The sequence below is a fragment of the Neovison vison genome, chromosome 6 (assembly GCF_020171115.1).
Source record: "Neovison vison isolate M4711 chromosome 6, ASM_NN_V1, whole genome shotgun sequence".
In the NCBI taxonomy this organism is placed as follows: Eukaryota; Metazoa; Chordata; class Mammalia; order Carnivora; family Mustelidae; genus Neogale; species Neogale vison.
In genome coordinates this window covers 208,097,414-208,118,697 of record NC_058096.1, presented here as the reverse complement: position 1 = coordinate 208,118,697, position 21,284 = coordinate 208,097,414, and the positions used below count along the sequence as shown (strand labels likewise).

Here is a 21,284-nt window from a genome sequence, read left to right as displayed (position 1 = left end):
AAAAACAAACAAACAAAAAACTCAAAAAAAAATAAAGTCTTTATATAAATAAATAAATAAATAAATAAATAAAAAGATTCATTAGTTGAGAATTTCTGGACCATTCTAGGGGATATAAGTTTGAGCTGCAAATCCATGCAGGAGGGGGCTCATGCCTTCAGTTTTTCAGGGTTGGTGTGCATTCTCCTCCGTTTTCCTCAGCATCCAACAACCTGATGCCCTCAGGAGTAGGTGAGGAAATTACTTCTGACTCTCTCCTACCTTAAAGCTGTATGTAACCTCTGTGTTCAAGTTTGTCACGACAGGTAAATGTCCTCAGGACAAAGTGAACTCTTATTTCTCTGAATTCCTAGTCTCCCTTAATAATCTTACTACTTTGTTACTTATTTGATATTTTTAAGAATGTATGTGCGTGTGTGTGCGCGTGCGCATGTGCACATGCGCGTGCGCGTGCTGTGTGGACTATTCCAACATTTTTGCTTGTTTTTAGTGAGAGGATTGGTCAAAATAGCTAATGCTGTCCTTTCCCAGACAGGGAAAATCCTGTCAAAATCCCTAGGGAGAATGTTTTTCAACTGACACTTAATCATTCAGCCAAACTATACATCATTTCAAAGGTAGTACAAACACATTTTCAGACATGTAATCCTCAAAGAACAACAATGTCCATTCAGCCTCTCTCAAAAAGATGTGTCTGTGCCAACAAAGCCAAGAAAGCAAAAGATATGGAATCCAGGAAACAGGCAATTTAACATAAAGTATTGTGAAGGGAAATCCCAGAATGACCATCAAGGGGAATCCAAGAACGACAGCTGTGCAAGAGGCATCGAAAACACCAGTCGGGACTTGGCCAGAGCAAGATTCCCCAGCATCTGACGAACCAGAGCCAGTATTCAGTCTGGGTATGTACTGTTAGGAGGTTTACACTACTGACTACGGGTTTTTCGATGAACTAGTGATTTTTTTTAAGCACATGAAGCAAAAAAACATGACGCAAAAAATGAAGCAAAAAAAAAAAAAAGAAACAATGAAGCAAAAAAAAAAAAAAAAAGACACTTATTAACCCTAGAGTAAATGAAAACTTTGTACTGTAAGAGAAGTACAACCTTATTATACCACATATTTGATATGAGAATATTTACATATTCATAATAACGTAAGCACTGAACATGAAATAAAAATATGCTGGGTGCTAAAGGTGAAATTCGTGCTTGTGAGTGGAACAGGCACAGGAGTTGCAGGAGAGGCTAGAACTTCTTCCATAATGGAAAGTCAGCAGAAAAATCGCTGAAAAGTGAAAATTAAGAACCAGCAATATAAGAATGTTAATTAGAAATGTAGCCATGCTAGGACTTCTGGGTCCAGCTTTCAGTTTAGACAAAAGACAAAACATTTCCTTCTTGAATAAAGAGGAGGACTAAGGTGTAGATGTTTCCAATGGAATAATACCTTCCCATGATTATAAAAGAGAAAACCACATGATTCCTCTGGGTTTTTCTCAGTGTCTACTCAATATTTGAGCGGAATCACATCACAGCTTTTCTATTTGCAAATCCTTAGTCTTTTAAAGATATTCTCATACTTTCACAAAATATTTTCATAAGTCACTCACACTATAGTAAAAGTTACGTCTATATCGTCCCATTGTGGGAGAGAAGGCTACTGAATTTATATATGAAAAGTTCAAAGACCCCACTTTGGCCACTGTCCTTGTCAGATCCATGACGCCATCTGGTGGTGCAATATCTTTTTTTTTTTTTTTTTTTTTTTTAATAGGCTCCACACCCGCGCAGGGCCTGATGCAGGGCTTGAACTCACAACCCTGAGATCAAGACCTGAGCTGAAATTAAGAGTCAGACGCTTAACTGACTGAGCCACCCAGGACCCCCAGGTGCCATATATTTTTGGTGAATAGAGAAAAAGGGATAAGGGAGGACCCCTGAGAAGCCGACCTCTGTAGGAACGGGGTTGCAGTTTTGAATTATGGATAATTACTGTGGATCACTAAGTGGTTAAAACTGGTGAATTCTAAAAACGTATTTTTTGGGTTATCTTTCACTTTCCTGTGGAAAATAACAATGCACTACTGCTTTGTCTTTGCCATTTCTAAGGCTGAAATCAGAGAGAAAAGTCAACTGTGAGATAGAAGAACAAGCCTGATGGGGGGTGAGGGCGAAGAGGGTGGCGGCTACAGGAAAGAGAATTCTTGCCCATAAAATTGAACTGTAGAAAGGACTTAAGAGGCCACAGACACGACCCATTTGATTTTGAGGAGGATGACGCTGAGGCCCACTGAGGCTGACTGCGGTCCCAGGCCACAGAGAGGGGCCCGGCAGAGCTGAGGTCATGCAACCCCACGGCAGCAACCCCGTGGCAGCCTTGGGAAGGAGTGGAGGGGCCCTGATGGGTGCAGCCCCTTTGGGGGCCCCCAGGCCGCCCCTTGGCTCTGCTGTGACAGGCCGTGTCTCCGTGTCTGCCTCCTTAGAAGCGCACAGTCAAGATGCTGGAGGATGAGGGATGAAAAACGAGGCCCCACCCGGAGAGGCTCGGCTGCAGAACTCACCTAAAAGCCCCAGTGTAGCCAAAGTATCTCTCGTTGTTGTTGGGCGCACACTTGTTTTCACCCTTCTCGTCGCCAACGCACAGCGCACAGAGGTTGGACTTCGGGTCTGACCCAGGGGCACAGCTCTGGCTAAAGAATTCATCTGGAGAGAACGAACACGGGAGTCAGTGCTTCCCACCTGAGTCGAGACCAGGAGGCCTCTCCTCCCAGCAGGCCATACAGCTTGGGTTGGGTCCATTCCACAGCCTGGCAAGGACACCACACCCTCGATGTCACCCACCAGCTGGTGCTGCCACCCACAGAGGGCCCAGCAGAAATCAGGAGGGCTTCACACCGGAGGCACTGACAGGAAGTCTGCCCGGGGGCTGGAGAAAAGGGTCCGGTACTGGGCAGAGGGGCCCACTGTGACACCTTCAGGCTGAGACTCAACTGATGAACTTGGCAGTGACCCACAGCCAAACCTGCTGGCCGCCCTCCAGGATCTGATGCCCCCTATCCTCAGAAACAGAAGCCCTGCTTTTGACCTGGGCATCCGGTCGGTTAGAATAAAGACTGGCCTTACCAGATGCCCTGTGACTAGTACAGAACTCTCCAGCAAGTTCCTTAGAAACACCCTTCGAAGACAGTTGGCCCAGATTTTCTCCCTTTCTTCTCTTTCCTTCTGCACACGGCCTGCCAAAGGGGGCACCCGGACTCCAGTTGTGACATATTCGGGCCATGAAGGGACCTTGAGCACAGCAGCCACACAGATCACAGCTCTGTGTTTGAAGTCCGGGCTCTGACCCTGGGAGGTTATCACAGTAGCTCCGGACCATCTAATCTCTGGGTTTCACTTCCAGGAGAAAGAAACCTCTGCTTTGTGGAAGCCTCTGCTACTTGGGAGTTTTCCCTCCTGGTCGCTGAACTTGATCCGACTAACCCCCCGTGGGATCTGACCCACGTTTAGGAGTTAACATGGACTTGTATGGGTGACAGCGAGAGGGCACCCTGGGGACGAGAAGGTCCTGCCTCCATGAGCAGCTAGCACCCATTATCCGACTCACGCGGGCCCTGCCCCTGGGAGAGCCACACCATGTGTCAACCTCCGGAGAGGCCCGGGGAGCACCTGCTAAGGTCCCCTCTCCCAGCTTGGAGGCAGCCACGGGGCTGGGAAAGGGCCCCCTGGAAGTCTGCCCGAGCCGGGCTCCCAAATCCACTCAAAATGCAGCGGCGTCCTCCTTGAGGAGACCCCTGCACGAGAGGCAAGCCCCGGTGAGGACATGCCACACATTTTCACAGCAGCGGGGCCCACAGCAGGTGGGCCACGGCCTGCGCATGGTCGGGGGGAACATGGGGCATGCAGGGAGAGAAGGCCCCAGAAGCAGGCAGAGCCAGAACCCTTGAGCTCTTAATTTGGTTTCCTGGCAGCGTGGAGGAAGTCTGTTTCCTAAGGCAAACAGGTGCCCTTCCCCAAATTAGGAAGCCAGCGCCTAGGAGAAATTTGGATCGAACACTTCAAAAGATTAAAAAAAAAAAAAATTCTGTACTTCTCAGAACCTGTATCTATTCTTAGGGTGCAGAGAAGCCGACTGGTCCTCCAGTTTTTTATCTTGGGGTGGGGTGACCCACTCCTCGCTGTCCAGTCTGCCACACAGACAACGTGCTGACCCCAAGAGAGGCCTTTGGGCCACAGTCAGCCCCGCCGCCCCCCTTCCCTGAGGTCCCACAGCTCAGCGCGCCTACCCAGGCACGACTCCCTCAGGACGCCTTACCGAACTTGCAGGAGCCCGTCTGGTTGAAGAGCAGGCCCACGGGGATGTTCCAGCCCGCGGTCCTGCCCACGGCGGTGTGGCAGGACTTCCTGCCTCTCAGAGAGTTCCAGGTGAGACTGGGGTCTGATTTCCTGACAACGGCCACAGCAAGGTACCCTTGAACAACAGAAGGTGGGGGGGCACCTGGCATTAGACTTGAGCACAGCTATCTGCAGCCAGAGCCAAAACAAGTCAAGGAGCCCCACCAATCAGGGATACCCCCCCAGATATCTGGCCACTGTCAGAAACTTAAGCGACTGTTCTATGTGAAGGTGAGACCGATCTAGGCTATGAAAGGAAGAAGACAAGCCGAGCCGTTAAGCGGTGGCTGGGGACCTACCCTGACCCAGCCATATGAGACAGGGACGTAACCAACCTCCTGTCCTGTGATCAGGACACACTGAGCCATTCTGAAAGTTCTCAGCCAAGTGTGAAGGTCAGCAGAACATTCACTACCATTACGCATCTGTGAATTATATGCATCTTCGAAAGAACTTCAGACTCTCCAGCTGCACCCCTTTCTCTGAGTTTTTCTAGAGCTCCTGCCATCTCCCCCTCTGGCAATGAGGACTTAACCTCCAACCGGAAAGGAACAGATTCCAACTCACCTTCCGCCGGTCTATCCACACAACCTGCGTCATTAACGTCCTGTGATTCTGAAAGGACAAAAACAAGCAAAATGCCGTTCAACGCTGAGCTTTGTGGAGAAGTCGCAAACTTTTTAAAATCTCAACGACACAGGATCCAATCTGAGGAGAAGGGACGGTGCAGCAGCTCCGGGCACCAGAAAGGCATCAGTCCTTGTGTTCGCAGATGCTCGCTCACAACGGCCACCAGCTGGACGTGACCCAAATGCCTCTGTCTTAGGATCGAGCCACGGCACACAACACCGCACAGCCACGAGAGTCCATATCCTTTGGAGGAACAGCACCAACGGAGCACCGAGCGAGAGACGTACAAAGCACATGCCTCACATGCAAGGTTTAAAATCAGGCAGAATTGCTCTGTGTTGTCCGAGGTCAAGGGTCATTACCCTGGCTGGAGTAAGGGGGCTGGTGGCAGGAGGGCACCCAGGGCCACGTGGAATTTGCTGTGTCTCGATCTGGGCACTAGCACACCGGGACGTATCCGTTTGTGAAATATCACTGAGTTGCACACCTATGGGCATTTTTCTGTATGTATATTATACTACACTAAACTCTTCTTTTAAAGATTTTATTTATTTGAGAGAGAGAAAGAGAGTGCACAAGTTGGGGGCCAGGCAGAGGGAGAGGGAGAAGCAGACTCCCCCATTGAGCATGGAGCCTGACACAGGGCTCAATCCCAGGACCCAGAGATCATGACCGGAGTCAAGGTCAGACGCTTAACCGACCAGCCACCCAAGTGCCCCTAAAACCTTTTTTTAAAATGAGAAGGAAAAAGCCAATCCATGCCAATCTATGCTCTGTCCATGCTCGATCCATGCTTCTCAATACAGCAGGTAAAAGCCTCTTTCCTTTATCCTTTCCCCCCGATTCTCCTGTTTGAATGCATCCCCCGTCTCAGCATCTCCACCTGGACCCCACCCGGTGGGCTTACTCCTCCCATGGCCCAGACGGAAAAAACCAGAGAAGACACTCCCCCAACTTACTTTGGTTCTCTGCCAAGACAGGCACCAAACCACACTTGCCCGCAACATAGATAAGTCCTCCATCCAGGCTCAAGGCATCAGCTTTTCCTTTCTGCAAAACCAAAACAAATCGTCAGCAGCACACAGGGAGGCTCTCTCCCATCCCATCTGTTTTAGGGTCTCTTGGAGCATGGCTATACGTCAGAGAATGTCAGGTGTTCCGATAAAGCAGCAGAAAGAGACAGGGGTTTGTGTGAACAGAGCATCCAAGGAAAGACTATGGGCACTACTGATTCTCCACCAGCCCTCTATGCCTTTCAGGCTGTCACTTCCAGCACAGACTTTCTGTCCTCCAAGCTCTCTTGGGACACCCTCTTGGACCAGCCTCACTCACGGAGGAAATGCATGCGAACAACCACCCTGGTTTGTTCTCATCCCATTGGCACCACACTCAAAGAGCTACACAGAAACTGTTCCACATGGGTGGCTCAGCGGTTCAAGCATCTGCCTTTGGCTCGGGTCATGATCCCAGGATCCTGGGATGGAGCCCCATGTGGGGCTTTCTGTTCAGTGGAGAGTCTGCTTCTCCCTCTCCTTCTGCCCCACCTCCTGTTTGTGCTCTCTCTCCCTCTCTCTTTCTTTCTCTCTCTCTCAAATCAGTAAATTAAAAAAAAAAAAGGCATTTAACAAATGAGCCAAGATGACTGATTTGCCTCACCCTGGAAATGAACAACCCTGCACTCCAACATTGGAACATGGATTCATCAAGACTAACTCCCTCTTTGGCTCAGTAATAATTTTTTTTTAACAACTCTCCTAAAATAACTGGAGACGTGGCTGAAGATTTCTATTCAGGGATGGGGCACTGAGTTATAGATAATAATGAAATAAGGGGACTAAGCAGAATAGGATCATGGCTAAACCAAGCCACAGACACAGGAAAGATACCCTAACATCATTTTTAAGTGTTTTCAGAGACTATGTTCACGTGGGAAAATGGCCACGACGTATCCGCAAGTGACAAGGACTCAAAGCCTACGGAACAGGTGCAATCCGAGATGCACACGTGTACCCAGGAATCCGGGGTAGGGAGCTCTCAACCCCTGAACCGCGATGTAGCTCTGCTAGTGGTGTCCGACATGCTACCTGTCTAGGTTTCCTCCGTCCCCTGCAATAATTGCGACAAAGCAGGCTTGGGCGTGGGGACGGGTGGAATGGCCACCAGAAGCAGTTCTGAACGGAGCGCGCAGCGTCCCGGGGCCCCGGACCACTCCCGGCGGAGCCCGCGCCCCTACCATGACCAGCGCGATGCAGTCCTCGCCGCTGGGCGCTGACTCGCAGCTCACGGTCCCGCCGCTCGCACGGCTCCACTGCTCGCATTTGCGCAGCTCCTCCGGGCCCACCGCGCACCACGCCACCCGCGCGCGCCGCTCTGCCGCCTCCGAAGCCTCTGCTCACGGGAACAAGGCCGAAGTGGGGTCCAGAGCCCAGCGGGGACACCCCGGCGCCGCCCGGCGCCCGCCAGCCCAGAAAAGCGCCCCGGCACCTGCTGCCCTCCCCGCCATCCCTCCTGGACACAACCCCTTCTCCAGGCGCGCTCATAACCGGGCTTCTCGTTTCTGTTCCTTTGGAGACTTCCCCGGTTTCTAATCCACCCTTCCAGCTTTAGTGCAATAACTCGTCTAATGTCTGGGTCCCACGGGACACAAGCTCCAGGACACAGAGACAGTGGCAGTCCCAGGAGATGGCTTAGGAGACACTGAGCCCATCCCCGGACTCCCCTCGGGCAGTAACCACTTCTAAGGACAGTGCAGAGTCCTGGTTCCCCCCTCAAACTCCCACCTGTGTATGCACCCAGGAGAGGAGCCACGGCTGAGCTGGCTCACTGTGATATCCGCCCCCTCCCCCTAGCAGGTGCAGGGCCCCAGCCCAGACTTGGTGTTCACCAGGCCCTGGGGGTTCGTCATGCCCTGCCTTGGTTGACAGGACACTGGCCTCTGCCTCCAGTGGAGAAGTGACCGCTCTAGAGCAGGGCCGCACTGCCTGAGAAGGGAGTGCAGAGTCCTTTCTGGAAGGTCTCCCCCGCAGTTTGCAGCCCCTGCTGCCAGCCTGCCTCCCCACCCCTCACCCCCCTACTCCCTCTACCCCCCCACCCCCCCAACTTCCTCACCCAGGTCCTGCCCCGGCCTCACTCACTTTCCTTCAGGCTCTGGAAGACACTGATGTAGTTGAAGCCAAGGTACAGCTCAGAATCTATATTCGAGGGGATCCTCAAAAATCCAAGGGCGGAGTCTTTGAACAGCAGATCCTTCTCCCCTGCAGGGGAGCCAAAGAGCTGGAACGAAGATGACTTGTCTTTTCCAAACTTTTCCTAATTCGGGAAGAATAAGAATCACAGTCTCAGTGTTAAATAGAGAGGAAAGGAAAAACATCAGGTTGAAAAATAGCATCTGGAGCCCGGGGATGATCCTTGGTTCTGTTCCTCCTGCCTAGGGACCAGCGCCTTCCCTGTGGCAGGAGTTCAGCTGTGGCTTATTTCTTAGAAAGCTGCTAGGGTCCCAGCACCTTAAGGTCCTGAGAATACTGCCCCATCCTCCCTCTGCTTCTGCTCCAGCCCACAAGACAATGTTCCTCAGTAATGCTGGAGAGATCTTGATTGCTTCTGCTGTCTCGAGAACCGCCGAGGTAGGCAGTTCACTGAATGTGTCACCTTTTGGGAAGAGAGGCTGCAGTAGGACTTCTGGAACAGCAGGAAATTAGGGAAGGAAAGCATCTCCCCACATAAATCCAAGGAGGTGCGGAGGGCCTCCAGGGGTGGGGGGGACGAGGGGTGGATACCTGTGCCTTCTGGAGAAGCTCCCAGATCAAGTCCTCCTTGCCATCCACACTTCGGGCCACAACTGCATGAGAAGGGATCCGGGCCAGGTGACAGTCCTGGAAAGCGTCCACGGGCTTCCGAATGTTGTTTAAGCAAAGCAGTTCATACTTGTCCTGGTCAGCCTTGTTTGGCAGGTTCTCTGGAGAAGGGCAAAAGTGAAGGGGAGCTCAGATGAGACTACTGGAGGCACTAACCATGAGCTTCCCCCAGAGGAGACATCGGAGGCACTCTACAAAACTGGGCAGTGAGAAAGGCAGTGCATTGCTCCAGAACATTCCAAAAGGAATGACAATGCCCAGAAAGCCTCGGGGGCTAGCCCAGTGTTCCTCTGGATCAGACAGGCTGCTCCGGGATCAAGACTGCTGCCTGGCTGGTCGAGAAGGCAGAACCAGACCCCATCTGTTTTCATGGCAACTCTGCCCAGAAAAGGGCCAGCTGGCAGAAGCAACCCAGGTAGCCATCCCGGGGGAGATGCCTCACCCACCTCTCTAGAGAGAATAAAAATTACAAACATTTTTACGGCGAGAGATACAGTTGAATCACTTCCCAACGCTGGGTGCTATCTAAAGAAGGGGAAAGACTGTTTTTATGAGGGAGTTCAGCCCGATTTAGAAGTGCTGATGCATCTCCTATATACGTTGCTTCCGAATATATAAAGTGACAGGAACCTGCCCAGCTTCTCTTATGAGATTAGTACAACCTTGATCTCAAAATCAGAGAGAGAAGTACAGCAGAGAATGACAGCCCTCTTGTCTTTACGAGCATAAATGCATCAATCTCAAATATACATTAGCTAATTCCGTCTAACAGAGTATCTTAAAAACTAGCAGATCAGGATTATTGTTTGTCAGTTTATCCCATTAACAAAAGAATGGTCAGTCATCCAAAAAGCTAAAGCAATGATGCCATTAATGGAGAAAAGGAAGAGAACCGTGAGAACATCTTAATTTTAATAGATGCAGAACAAGTATGTGTATGTTCAACATCTACTTGTGTTTGTTTTTTAGTTTCAGAAAACTAGTAATATGGAGAACTTGGTAAAGTTCTTGACCTTGACAAACACCATCTATCCCAACAACTACAGCAAAATCCTACTAACAGAAGAAAATGAAAGCATTCGAATCTGGTAGACACATTCCATGGAGCATTCCTCAACAGACAGAACCACTGAACTAGACAGACACAAAACACAGATAAGTCTCTGGAACAAAATGCTGGGTGGAAAATCTGGGCAGCAGCATGGTTTCTAATGTTGAAACGTCTGCGGTCTTAAAACGCCAAAATACAAGGGGCGCTCTGCATTTTGCAAGACCCCATACGTCTCGAAGGACCCGCGTCAAGTCCCATCGCGGGGCTGTCGATGAGGAAAAGAAAGGCAGTGGGTATGGGGGATTTAAGGGGAAGTGATTGTTTAAAAGAAGCAATAAAATAAAAAGAGGCATGTGCTGTAGGGAACCCCAACAATAGTGTGCCGAGAGATGAGGCATCCGATTAGCTCAATACTCAAAATTATGGGAGAATAAAATAAAAGCAGAGTACCCAAGGCTCTCCTCCTGCCTCTTACCAAACACTGTGCTGTGTCTGACAAAAGCCACATCTCCAGCCCCTTCTTGCAGACACCTGTGGAATGAGAAAGCACGGGAAGGGTCAGCACGAAGCGGCCCTCCCCCACTTCTTCCTCGTGCCTCCCAGGGGAACAGGGTCCCGAGGTTTGTCTCCTGTGGGCGTCCGACCCACAGTGGTCAAGGCTCGGAGGCTTTGGAGGACCCCATCTGGGGAGGGAGCAAGAGCCACGTCCAGGTAGATGGTGGAGAAGAAGGGCTCAGGTGCTGGCCAGAGACCACCCCCCTCATCTCCTGTGTTAGGGGCTGAAAGGGCCAAATGGGTCTTTCTATATAAAAGGGTTGGAAGACTCTACACCAGAAAGTAAAGTCTGAGTATCTTGAGGCCACCACCAGACTGGTGTAGGGGTGAGGGGCACCATGGGGGCGTCCGGGGGTGGGGGCTGGAGGGGCACGTTCGCCGGGCAACATCAGTGCCCTCTTTCTACTAAGTCCTTCTGTCTACACCGCAGCGGGCCCGGCCAGCAGGCTGAGCTGTATTTGGGGCCAGAGAAAAGGCTTCCTGGGCTGAGGACACGTGGCCCTCAGGAGAAGATAACTTCTCACTCACTTGAAGGCACCAGAGTAGCCAAAGTATGGTTCCTTGGAGGAGCAGGCACATTTATTTCCCCCTGTCCCCGCACACAGGCGACACAGGTTGGGGTACCGTTGCTCATCCGCGCAGGGCACGCAGCTGGCGGAGAAGAATTTGGCCGCAGCTGTCAAACACAGAGAAACAGACCACATGGGGTGAGCCGGCCCAGCCACAGCACGTCCCACCTCCCTGAGTCCCTCCTGCGGGCAGAGAGCCACCTCCTCTGTCCTTGCTGGACAACCTCTTCGTGAGGCTGGGAGCTCAGAGATGCCCTTGGCCGACAGCAGACTCAGCTGCTTCCTTCCAAGGGCCGCTGGTGCAGGGAGGCCCACCTTGGGCCCATCACACATGTGTACCGAGCGGCCTGTGTGTGCAGCTGGGCTGGGGACCCCCGCCGGAGAGGGCCCTCCATCCCCCAGCCATCTCACCTTCCTCAAGGGGCTCAGGTGGCCCTGCCCAGTTCAAGAATGGACGAAGGGTACCCATCGGGATGTTCCATCCAGCGGACCTGCCAAGGCCTGTGTGGCAGGACCTCAAGCCTTGTAGTTGGTTGAGCTGAAAGTTGGTGCCCTTCTTGGCTATGGCCACAGCATAATAGTAGATTCGTTGCTCTGCAGAGGGACAGAGAGAACTGAAAGCTCTTAACTGGATAATTAAAAGCCTTAGAGAGAGGAAAAACAGCCCACCTTGACCTTCCCCGGGTGAAAAGGGGAGCTGTAGGCTACCTCTTCCTCTGGTCCACTCTGTCCCCGCAGGGAGCACACACATGTCCTCCCTAACTGGGGGGGCATCTGGCCCAAAGCCCAGGAACTCTGACCCCTGCAAGTGGGATGCTATCTGAGACCCCACATCTACAACGCAGCCCCTTTGACTGCACGGAGCCCAGGGCCAAGACCAGGGCCACCCCAGCTTCTGGGTCTCCAGGGAGAACTCACCTGCTTGGGTCCCATACACCTCAGCTACTATGGGTCGCAGTTCGTTGGGGCCCTGGCCAGCCTCATACACCAAACCACCATCCAGGGTCACAGCATCTGCCTTGTTTGCCTGAAAGCAAAGAGGTCAGCCAAGGTTCAGAAGAGAGCCTACTCTAATCCAGGCCACTCAATTCCAGGATGTCACAGGTCTTTGTGGCTAGAAGGATCTTCCAGCCATATCACTATATTCTCTTTTTTGTATGAATCCCCTGCCCTTATCGCTCATTCATTTCATTCATTTATATCCAAACTTGTTTATTCTAGATGCTTGCTCCCATCTTTTCTCTAGATTTGGTTCTTTTAAGTTCCTTTTCATCGAAGAGAAAATAGAACTATTATGCTATCTTAAAATTATCCTAATAAACCATGTGCATATTCTTTGGCATATTACTTCTTTGGCATATTACTTCTCATATACTTACCTATTTCTTTTTATTTTATTTATGTATTTGACAGAGACAGACACAGCGAGAGAAGGAACACAAGCAGGGGGAGTGGGAGAGGGAGAAGCAGGCTTCCCGCCGAGCAGGGAGCCTGATGCGGGGCTCCATCCCAGGGCCCTGGGATCATGACCTGAGCGGAAGGCAACCAATTAACGACTGCACCTTTATACTGGCAATCTGGTAGAGACAATATTTGGTGCCCTGTTTTACTCATCTAAAACCGCATGACATTTTCTTACTCCTGCTGTCTTTATTGACTTCATTGACCTCCTCCTATTTTAGGATAGTGCGGTTGTTCCATGGCTTATCCAGTAATTCCTCAAATGTTCAGCACTTTCTTTTTTTTTTTTGCTATGAGATCTATGCTTTTATGGATCGCTTTGTCCTCATAGGTTTCTTTTTTCCTTCTGATGATCTGTCACCGTGGGGTAGGCATCCGAGGGTGGGAATCACCCAGACGGTGAGCCTGTTTCTCTTCATGGCCCTGGCCACTGTTGTTTTTCTGCTTTCCAGAAGATCCGTAATGGCAATTTAGAATCCCACCAACCAGGAAGATCAGTTTTGCTATAAAATCTCCAGCAGGACAGTCTTTTGTTTTACTGCTATTACTTTTAAAAATGCAAGTGCTAACAGATTGCTTAGGTGTATATTCCTCCGGTTACTCAGGGGAACATTTCATATTTTTAGTAATTATGCATGCCCTCTTACTAAGGCTTAGTTCATATTATTTTTTGTATAGGACCCTACCTTTCTGACCAGGTTGAATTAATTCTTTATAGAGTGTACGGTAAATAGGAACCCCTTGTCAGAACTGCTGCATACTCATTCTGGTGCTTTCTAAATCTTTTGGTTGCATGTTTTTCATGGCTATAAATTAAATTTTTTATGTTTTTCAATCTGTCAGTTTACCTCATGATTTTGTTCATTGCTTAAAAGCTACAAGCATTCTTGTCCTCCAAATTTCTGAGAATTAACCTGTCCCTTGGTTCTTCAAAAATGTGTGTTCTGTTTCCAAGGACATCATTTGATGTGTGGTATCTAGAACTGATTTCAAAGGGGGTTTTATTAAAAAGGCAAATTCTGTGACCCCATCACAGGTACTCAGTTGAATAGGTTAGAACGAAGTCTAAGATTCTACATTTTAAATTAGCAGTGTATGCTGGTGTGGTTTTTTCCCAAGGCCATAGTTATAAAACAATAGCCTAAAACATTGTTTAAGCTAGATCTTTTACCCCTACATACTGTTCTGATAACTCTAGATATTATTAGAAACTTTGACACAATTCATCCACTCTGCTAGAGTCAAGTGCCCACAACAATGGTACAGGGAAGGGACACAGAACATATATGTTGAGTGAATGAGTAGAAATTATTTCAGTAGATCTTATATCTTAAAAAAAACAAAAGGAATCTGCGATCATCCGGAAGTCATGATTCCCTTTTCTCTCTCTCTGAGTATGTTTTGCACAAATGTCCTTCCAATGCCTAGTGCCCTGGCCAGCCATTCCCAAGCCCTGTGATCCAGTAACTACAGATCAGCTGATCTTACTTTGTTCAGGGTTCGGCGGTAATGATCTTCTGGAGGTTTTACCTTTCAGAGGAACCCTGATGTTGCCTGTTCATCCAATGTGACTACTTCTGTGTTTGCAACACTCTTCTTAACAATTTGTGTTGCAACCCCAGATTCCCCACCTTTGGTCTCTCAACTTTGAAATGTTAATATCTTCTTTCAAAATGGCCCTGTGTCCTATAAGGAAGGAGCACTCCCAACTTACAGATACTCAAAAAGAAAAGCAGAAGAAGTGGGGGGAAACACGTTTTCTATTTCACTCCATTTCATTCCCTCCATTCAGTTTGGTCCCACCCAAACACACGGCAATGACTTACCTTGATGGCCTGGATACATTCTTGGTGGGAGGTTCTCCTTGTGCAGGAGACTGTAGGGCCCCCCACTTTCTTCATATTCCGTTGGAATTTGGAGCATTTTGTCAACTCTGCTTTTGATATGGTACACCACCGAACATTTTTCCTAGGCGCGGCCAGACACAGTCCTGGGAGAGAGAAACCAAGGAGTTAGGGTTCGAGCACTGCCCACGGGAGACACCACCTCACCCTCTGACAGGGTTTTCCAGACTCTTCCGTCTCTCTGCTCCTCCCCTTTCCCCCTCACTCAGTGCCAAAGTTAGGCCACTGTCCTCGAGTGCAGATGTCTTGATGGTCTAATGAGCATTCTCTGCTGGCCAGAGGGCTGTGACTCTCAGTAAATGAAAGGAGATGGTCAGAGCCTCTGGATTGTTTTCTTTCCTGTACCTGACACATTTCCTACCTCTAAAAAATGATGATGACCCTTTGCATCCATTTGTGAGGTTCTCCCACCTGCTTTGACCCACTTGAAGTCAAGAGGTAGGCAGGAAAAGGATTACTGTTCTTGTTTTATTAAGGTGGAAACTGGCTCTTGAGAAAACTGAGTGATTGTCTGCTCAGCGGTGGCAAAATCCAGCCTAGAATCCAAGTCCCTCTAGACTGTTGCTTTGACAAGAATATCCCCAGATGATGCCAAGGCAACTAAAACATACCCAACTCCTTTTCGGTAGTAGTGAGTGGTGTACCAAATGGGTCAGTGCATCTGAGTTACCACATTTCACCCTGTATCAAGAAGACTGGTTCTCCAGCCGAGACTGCTTTGTTAGTAGAATCTATGCAATTAAGAATGAGGCTAGACCAGATTTGCTCACATCCCTTAAAAACCATATCATTGAAAAACTTACAGTGAACATTATATTATAATGGTGAAAGACTGAATGCTTTCCCCTAAGATCAGGTATCCACTCTCACTTTTTCTATTCTACATAATACTGGAGATCCTAACCACAGCAATAAGGCAAGAAAAAGCAACAGAAGACACCCATACTGGAGAGAAAGGAGCAAAACTGTCCTTATTTGCAGATTACATGATCCTCTAGGTAGAAAATCCTAAGGAGTGCACAAAATGTGATTAGAACTAATACACAAGTAAAACAAGGTCACAGGATACAAGATCAATACACAAAGAGCAATTCTATTTTTTGCATATAGGCATTGGTTGATCCAAAAATGAAGCTAAGTATATAATTTCATTCATAATAACATCAAAAGTAATTAAATGCTTAGAAAAATATTTAACAAAACAAATGCAAGATTGTTACACTGAAAATTATAAAACTTTGCGGAGGGAAAAGAAAGAAGTTCTAAATAAGTGGAGAAACATTTTTGTTTATGCTTTATAAAACTCAATATTTTTAAGATGCTAATTCTCCCTAAATTGATACAAATAATCAACACAAATTCTACTAAAATTTTGGCAGGCCACTTTTTTATTTTTGGAGGAATTGGCAAACAGATTTGAAAATGTATATAGGATAAATAAATAAATTGATATTAAATAGCCAAATTAATTTTATATAACTTATATTTATAATTTTTCCATATAATTTATATTCAATAGTCAAAACAGTTTTGAAAAAGAACAAATCTGGAGCAATTTTGCTTCCTATTTTCAAAACATTATAGGGGTGCCTGGGTGGCTCAGTGGGCTAAGGCTTCTGCCTTCAGCTCAGGTCATGATCCCAGAGTCCTGGGATCAAGCTCCGCATCGGGCTCTCTGCTCAGCGGGGAGCCTGCTTCCCCCTCTCTCTCTACCTGCCTCTCTGCCTACTTGTGATCTCTCTCTGTGTCAAATAAATAAATAAAATATTTTAAAAGATTTTTAAATATATATTAATATATATTTATAAATATAAATAAAATAAAATCTTTTAAAAAATTATATAAAGCTACAGTTATCAAGAGTGTGATGTTAGCATAGAGATAGACATATAGATCAATGAAAAAAATTGAGTCCTGAGTGAGGTAAATCCTTACATTTACATTCAATTGATTTTTGTTAATAGCACTAAGGCAGTTCATAGGCAGAAGGATAGTCTATTAACAAATGGTGCTAGCACACAGGTAGGCTCATACAAAGATTAACTTAGAGCCCTACCTCACACCACACACAGAAAATTAACTCAAAGTTGGATCATAAAATTTAGTGTAAGAGTTAAACAATTATACTTTCAGAAGGAAACACAAGGGGAAAACAATGCAACCTTGGCTTAGACAAAGTTTACTTAGCTATGACACCAAAAACGCAGTCCATAAATTTAAAAAAAAAATTGATAAATTGGGCCTATCAAAATTCAAAACTTTTGTGTTTCAAGGACAGTTAAGAAAATACAAACACAAGCAACAGGTTGGGGGAAAACACTTACAAAGAATCTTGACAACTCAGTCAAAGACAAATAACCTAATCAAAAAATAGGCAAGAGATATGAACAGACATTTCACCAAAGAAGATACATAAATGGCTAATAAGCACATGAAAAGATGTTCGACATCATTAATCATCAGGGAAATGCAAATTAAAAGCACAATGAGATCTTCATTTCCCACCTACTGGAACTCTAGTTATAGTAACTAAAACAGAGGATAACGTATGGGTAAGGATGTGAAGAAACGGGACCCCTTGTACACTGTACAATACTGGAGCCACTTTAGGAAATAGATGGTCAGTTTCTCAAAATGTTAAACAGAGAGTTACCATATGACCCACAGCAATCCACTTCTTAGATAAATACCCCAAAGAAATAAAAATATATCTCCACGGGCGCCTGGGTGGCTCAGTGGGTTAAGCCGCTGCCTTCGGCTCAGGTCATGATCTCAGGGTCCTGGGATCGAGGCCCGCATCGGGCTCTCTGCTCAGCAGGGAGCCTGCTCCCTCCTCTCTCTCTGCCTGCTTGTGATCTCTCTCTGTCAAATAAATAAATAAAATCTTTAAAAAAATATATATATATATATCTCCACATAATGACTCCTTTATGAATATTCATAGCAGCATTATCCAGAAAAGCCCCTCCACCCCCAAAAAACTAGAAACAACCTGAAAGTCCAGGCACTGGTGAATGGCTCAAGAAAATGTGGTACATTCACACAACAAAACATTATTTGGCAGTAAAAAAGAAAGAACTAGTGGTATGGGCCATGATACAAATGAGCTTCATTTATGCTAAATGAAAAAGAAGCAGACACAAGACACTACCTATTGTTTGATTCCACTTGTGTGAAATTTCCTAAAAGGCACATCTATAAAACAGAAAATAGATTAGTGATGGCCTGACGTGGGGGTGGGAATGAGAAGTAACTATAAACGGACATGAAGAAACTCATTAGGGAGAAGAAATGTACTAAAACTGATTTACAGTAATGGTTGTGCCACTTGATAAAATTACTACAAATCACTGAATTGTACATTTAAAATAGGTGAATTGGAGGATATGTAAAATATACCTCAATAAAGCTATTGCAAAACAAATAAACAAAACCCACTTGTTGGCAAAAATCCCATTCCCGTTTGGATGTGCTTTAGAGTAGAACACTCAGCCCTCTGCCATCTCCGGCATAATCAGACCCATGCATAATTGTGAACCATCCCCTGTATAATCAGACTCACCAAGGTATTTGAGGCTCCCAGGCAGAGTCAGAAGGGGCTCAAGGGCAGCCATGTCCCAAAAAATCCCAGGGGATATAATCTAGCATGAGGCTCTCATGCAACTGTACTGCCATAAATTTAGTGGTTCAGTCAGTTAAGCCTTTGTCTTCGGCTCAGGTCATGATCCCAGGGTCCTGGGATCAAGCCCTACAACAGGCTCCCTGCTCAGTGGGGAGCCTGCTTCTCCCTCTCCCTCTGTCCCCCTGCTCATGTTCTCTCTCTCACACTCTATTTCAAATAAATAAATAAAATATTTTTTTTTTTAAAAATCAACCAACCATGTCATATTCAGCCACTTGCGACCCAGTAGCATTTACTGGATGCCCTCTGTATACACAGCACTGTGTGTCATACAGAGGAACATGTAAGCAGAGAGGACTAGATCTTACCTCCCTTCTGGAGAGGGAGAAAGTCAAAAAAGAGGAAGCTAAGGACGATGAATGCTCTAGAAGAAACAATACCAAACCAGAAGTGAGGTCCCCATGACCTCAGCCAGTAATCAGGGCGGTCCAGGAGAGTGAGAACAATGGCCCCAATGTTGCAAGCACCTTTTATGCTAGGCGCTTTGCTCAGCACTTCACGCCTTCTCTGTCCATCAGTTCTCCCAACCCCATGTATTGTGAGTGCTCTTAACACCCTCATTTCCAGGTGAGAAAATAGTAGCTTTAGCTAGTTATGTGGCTTGTCCAAGTTCCCCCCAGCTAAGAAGTATTGGTCTAGATTTTCAACCTACAAAGTCAGACACAAAACCTCCTGCTCTTACCACAAAGCTAGCCCGCCCATTTAGGTTGGTCAGGTTAGAGACGGACCACAGTGGAGATGGAGTGAGTAAAGGGTTTGGGGTCAGATCATGGAAAGCCCTTGGTGCTGGTCCAAGGAGGTCTTATTCCAGAGGGAGTAGAGCTCTCTCTTGAAAGAGAGCAAAGATAAGAGCTTTGCTAAGAATGGGGAAGGGGTAGACTGAAAGCAGGGAACCAAGCAGAAAAATATGGGGAATGGACAAGGGGCAGGAATAGTGAGGTGGTGTTAGAAATTAGCTTGATGATAGATGCGACCAAAGGGTGTAGAGGAAAGGCAAAACAGAAGACCATGCTTCAAGGTGGGGGAGGACATGAATAGCAGCAGGAATGGGAAACCCACAGGCAGAGTTGGTTTCTTCCCTGGGGAAGGGCTGAACCAGGAAACTATATAACGGACCACAGAGGGGTTTTTCAAGATCCACAGTCCCAGCCCCCCAAACACCAGGGGCGGGGTCGGAATGCACCACCCACTCATCCCTCCCCAGACACCCATTCATCCCTCTCCAGCCACCTCCAAAACTATGGGTCCCCCTCAAGACCATGTGTTCTCTGAAGCAGGTCTGGGGCTGCCCCCTCCTGTATCCCCAACCCCACACCTGAACTCTGTCAGCCATTCAGATGCTGCCCCCTGAGCCTGGATGGAATCTCCTTCAAAGTATGCATCCCCTGATTGCTTGTGTACAGACAGACAGTCCTCTGACCTCCAGGGCAGAGACTTGGATGGAGCTATTCTTCTCACCCCACCCAACCTTCACCAGCCAGGACGCCCATGGGAGCAGGGCAAGGACCCCCGAAAGCAGGGGTCCACGGTAACCCAAGATTCAAGCGCATCCTCAAAATGGAACCCAGGGGTGCAACTCTAAGCCCAGATCCTGCAGCACAGCCCATGACCTCCTCCAGGAAAGCAAGGTTTCCTGTTTCTTGGTCTCTCTCAGGTGACCCCAACCCTGTGCTCTGCTTCCAGCCGGCTATACACAGGTCAGGGAGCAGAAGGCAAGCTGGTCCTGAGCAGCTGGTCCTGGCAGACCCAATCCTGCCTCTGAGAAGACAGGGATGACAAGACCCTTAGGAAGGAATTTAGAGAAGGAAACCAGAAGATGGGGACAGGGATGGCTTCATGGTCCCTGAGGTTGGGGGTGTACACTCAGTGTGCTCTCTGTGGTCCTTTTTCACCCGGGATTCTCCCAGCTGTGAGTACATGCTCTAAGCCAGGAGGAGGCTGACCCTGGCTGGCAGGAGCCCAGGGAGGGAGGGGACATCTGTCATTTTCCTCCGACCCCCACACATACTGCCTAGGCACTGATACCTGTCACACACACACCCCACAACTGCCGGGAGCCCTGCCCTCACACATTCCAGTCACTGATGTCCATGACTGTTGAGTGCCCTGCGCACACCCCAGAAACTAATTCAGATAATGGATGCATTTAAAACCAGGAATCAATCATTTCTCTCTTAGACTCTCTGAAGAAGGGGTCCCCTCAGGAAGGTCTGTGCCACCACCTCTGCCTTTCTGGGAAGACAGCTGGACTTTTTTTTTTTTTTCAATTGGGCTCTGTCTTGCCCAAGTTACACAGTCCTGGCAGGAGCTGGGTTCTGAACTCCAGTATCCTATGGGTCTTGGGCAAGTCACTCTCGGTCTCTGGATCTCATTTGCCTCCCACGTAAAAAGCCTTCAAGAGTACTACAGGTTCCAAAGGTCCCAGTGGGACACAATGGGACAGGGTCGCTTTGCGCTGCTCTAGGGACGCTTGGACCCGCTCAGAGGAGCCCTACTCTGGCTCCTCCCCAAGCAGGTGGGCGGGACCCGACCGCCTCCGGGCTGCTGGAGCCGAGGCACAGGGATGGAAGGGTGAGGGCCACGGGGAGTGGGGGCGCAAACGCCCTCCCCATGGGGCGCAGGGATAGATGGTCGAGGGGAATAGTGGGGACGCAGGCATCCACCCAGGGGGCGGGGAGACCAAGGGCGCCCACCTGGCGGGGCTCGCTCCCAGGTACCTGCACTCACCAAGAGCCCCGAGAAACAGCAGGGCAGGGAAGACTAGCTTCATTCTGGGTCCCTGAGGCGACTCTGGCGAACGAAGGCTCTGCCACCCCCACCGGCTCTGCCCCGCTTTATCCACGGCTTGGTGACCTCACGGGGTTTGCCCCGCCCTGTGGCCCAATACGCATCCCCTGCCCTGCGCTCTCTCACCCCTCCTCCGCTAGTTCCTTGAGGCCAAGAAAGGGGGGCAGAGGGGGAACAGGGGAGGGAGCAGAGAAGGACCCGTGCCCCAGCAGCCTTAGCGCCGTAAGAGAGGAAACCCAGCCCACAGGCCACCTCTGTGAGTCCCCGCTGGTGCTGCCTGGTGACTGGGGACTGAGATGGTCTTTCTCTTCTGCAAGTTGCAAGTCCCTAGGGACTCGTGGCCTGCGAGTCTTGTCCTTTCTTTGGTCTCAGAGCCTCCTAGACCACTGGACACAGA

General features: G+C 48.5%; 1 protein-coding gene across 1 annotated transcript in view; it reads right to left on the bottom strand.

The window, feature by feature from the left end:
- LTF (lactotransferrin) overlaps window positions 1–20,930 on the bottom strand; it is a 28,819-nt gene extending 7,889 nt beyond the window's left edge. Inside the window, exons 1-13 of the mRNA XM_044255292.1 lie at window positions 20,828–20,930; window positions 14,341–14,504; window positions 11,972–12,080; window positions 11,465–11,647; window positions 11,013–11,160; window positions 10,405–10,460; window positions 8,801–8,979; window positions 8,159–8,333; window positions 7,258–7,412; window positions 5,984–6,074; window positions 4,962–5,009; window positions 4,315–4,470; window positions 2,564–2,705 (exon numbers count right to left, since the gene is read on the bottom strand). Coding sequence (XP_044111227.1) covers window positions 2,564–2,705; window positions 4,315–4,470; window positions 4,962–5,009; window positions 5,984–6,074; window positions 7,258–7,412; window positions 8,159–8,333; window positions 8,801–8,979; window positions 10,405–10,460; window positions 11,013–11,160; window positions 11,465–11,647; window positions 11,972–12,080; window positions 14,341–14,504; window positions 20,828–20,870 — 1,649 coding nt within the window. The 5' untranslated portion in view covers window positions 20,871–20,930. The remainder of the gene's footprint in view (window positions 1–2,563; window positions 2,706–4,314; window positions 4,471–4,961; window positions 5,010–5,983; window positions 6,075–7,257; window positions 7,413–8,158; window positions 8,334–8,800; window positions 8,980–10,404; window positions 10,461–11,012; window positions 11,161–11,464; window positions 11,648–11,971; window positions 12,081–14,340; window positions 14,505–20,827) is intronic.
- Between the last annotated feature and the right edge of the window lie 354 nt (window positions 20,931–21,284).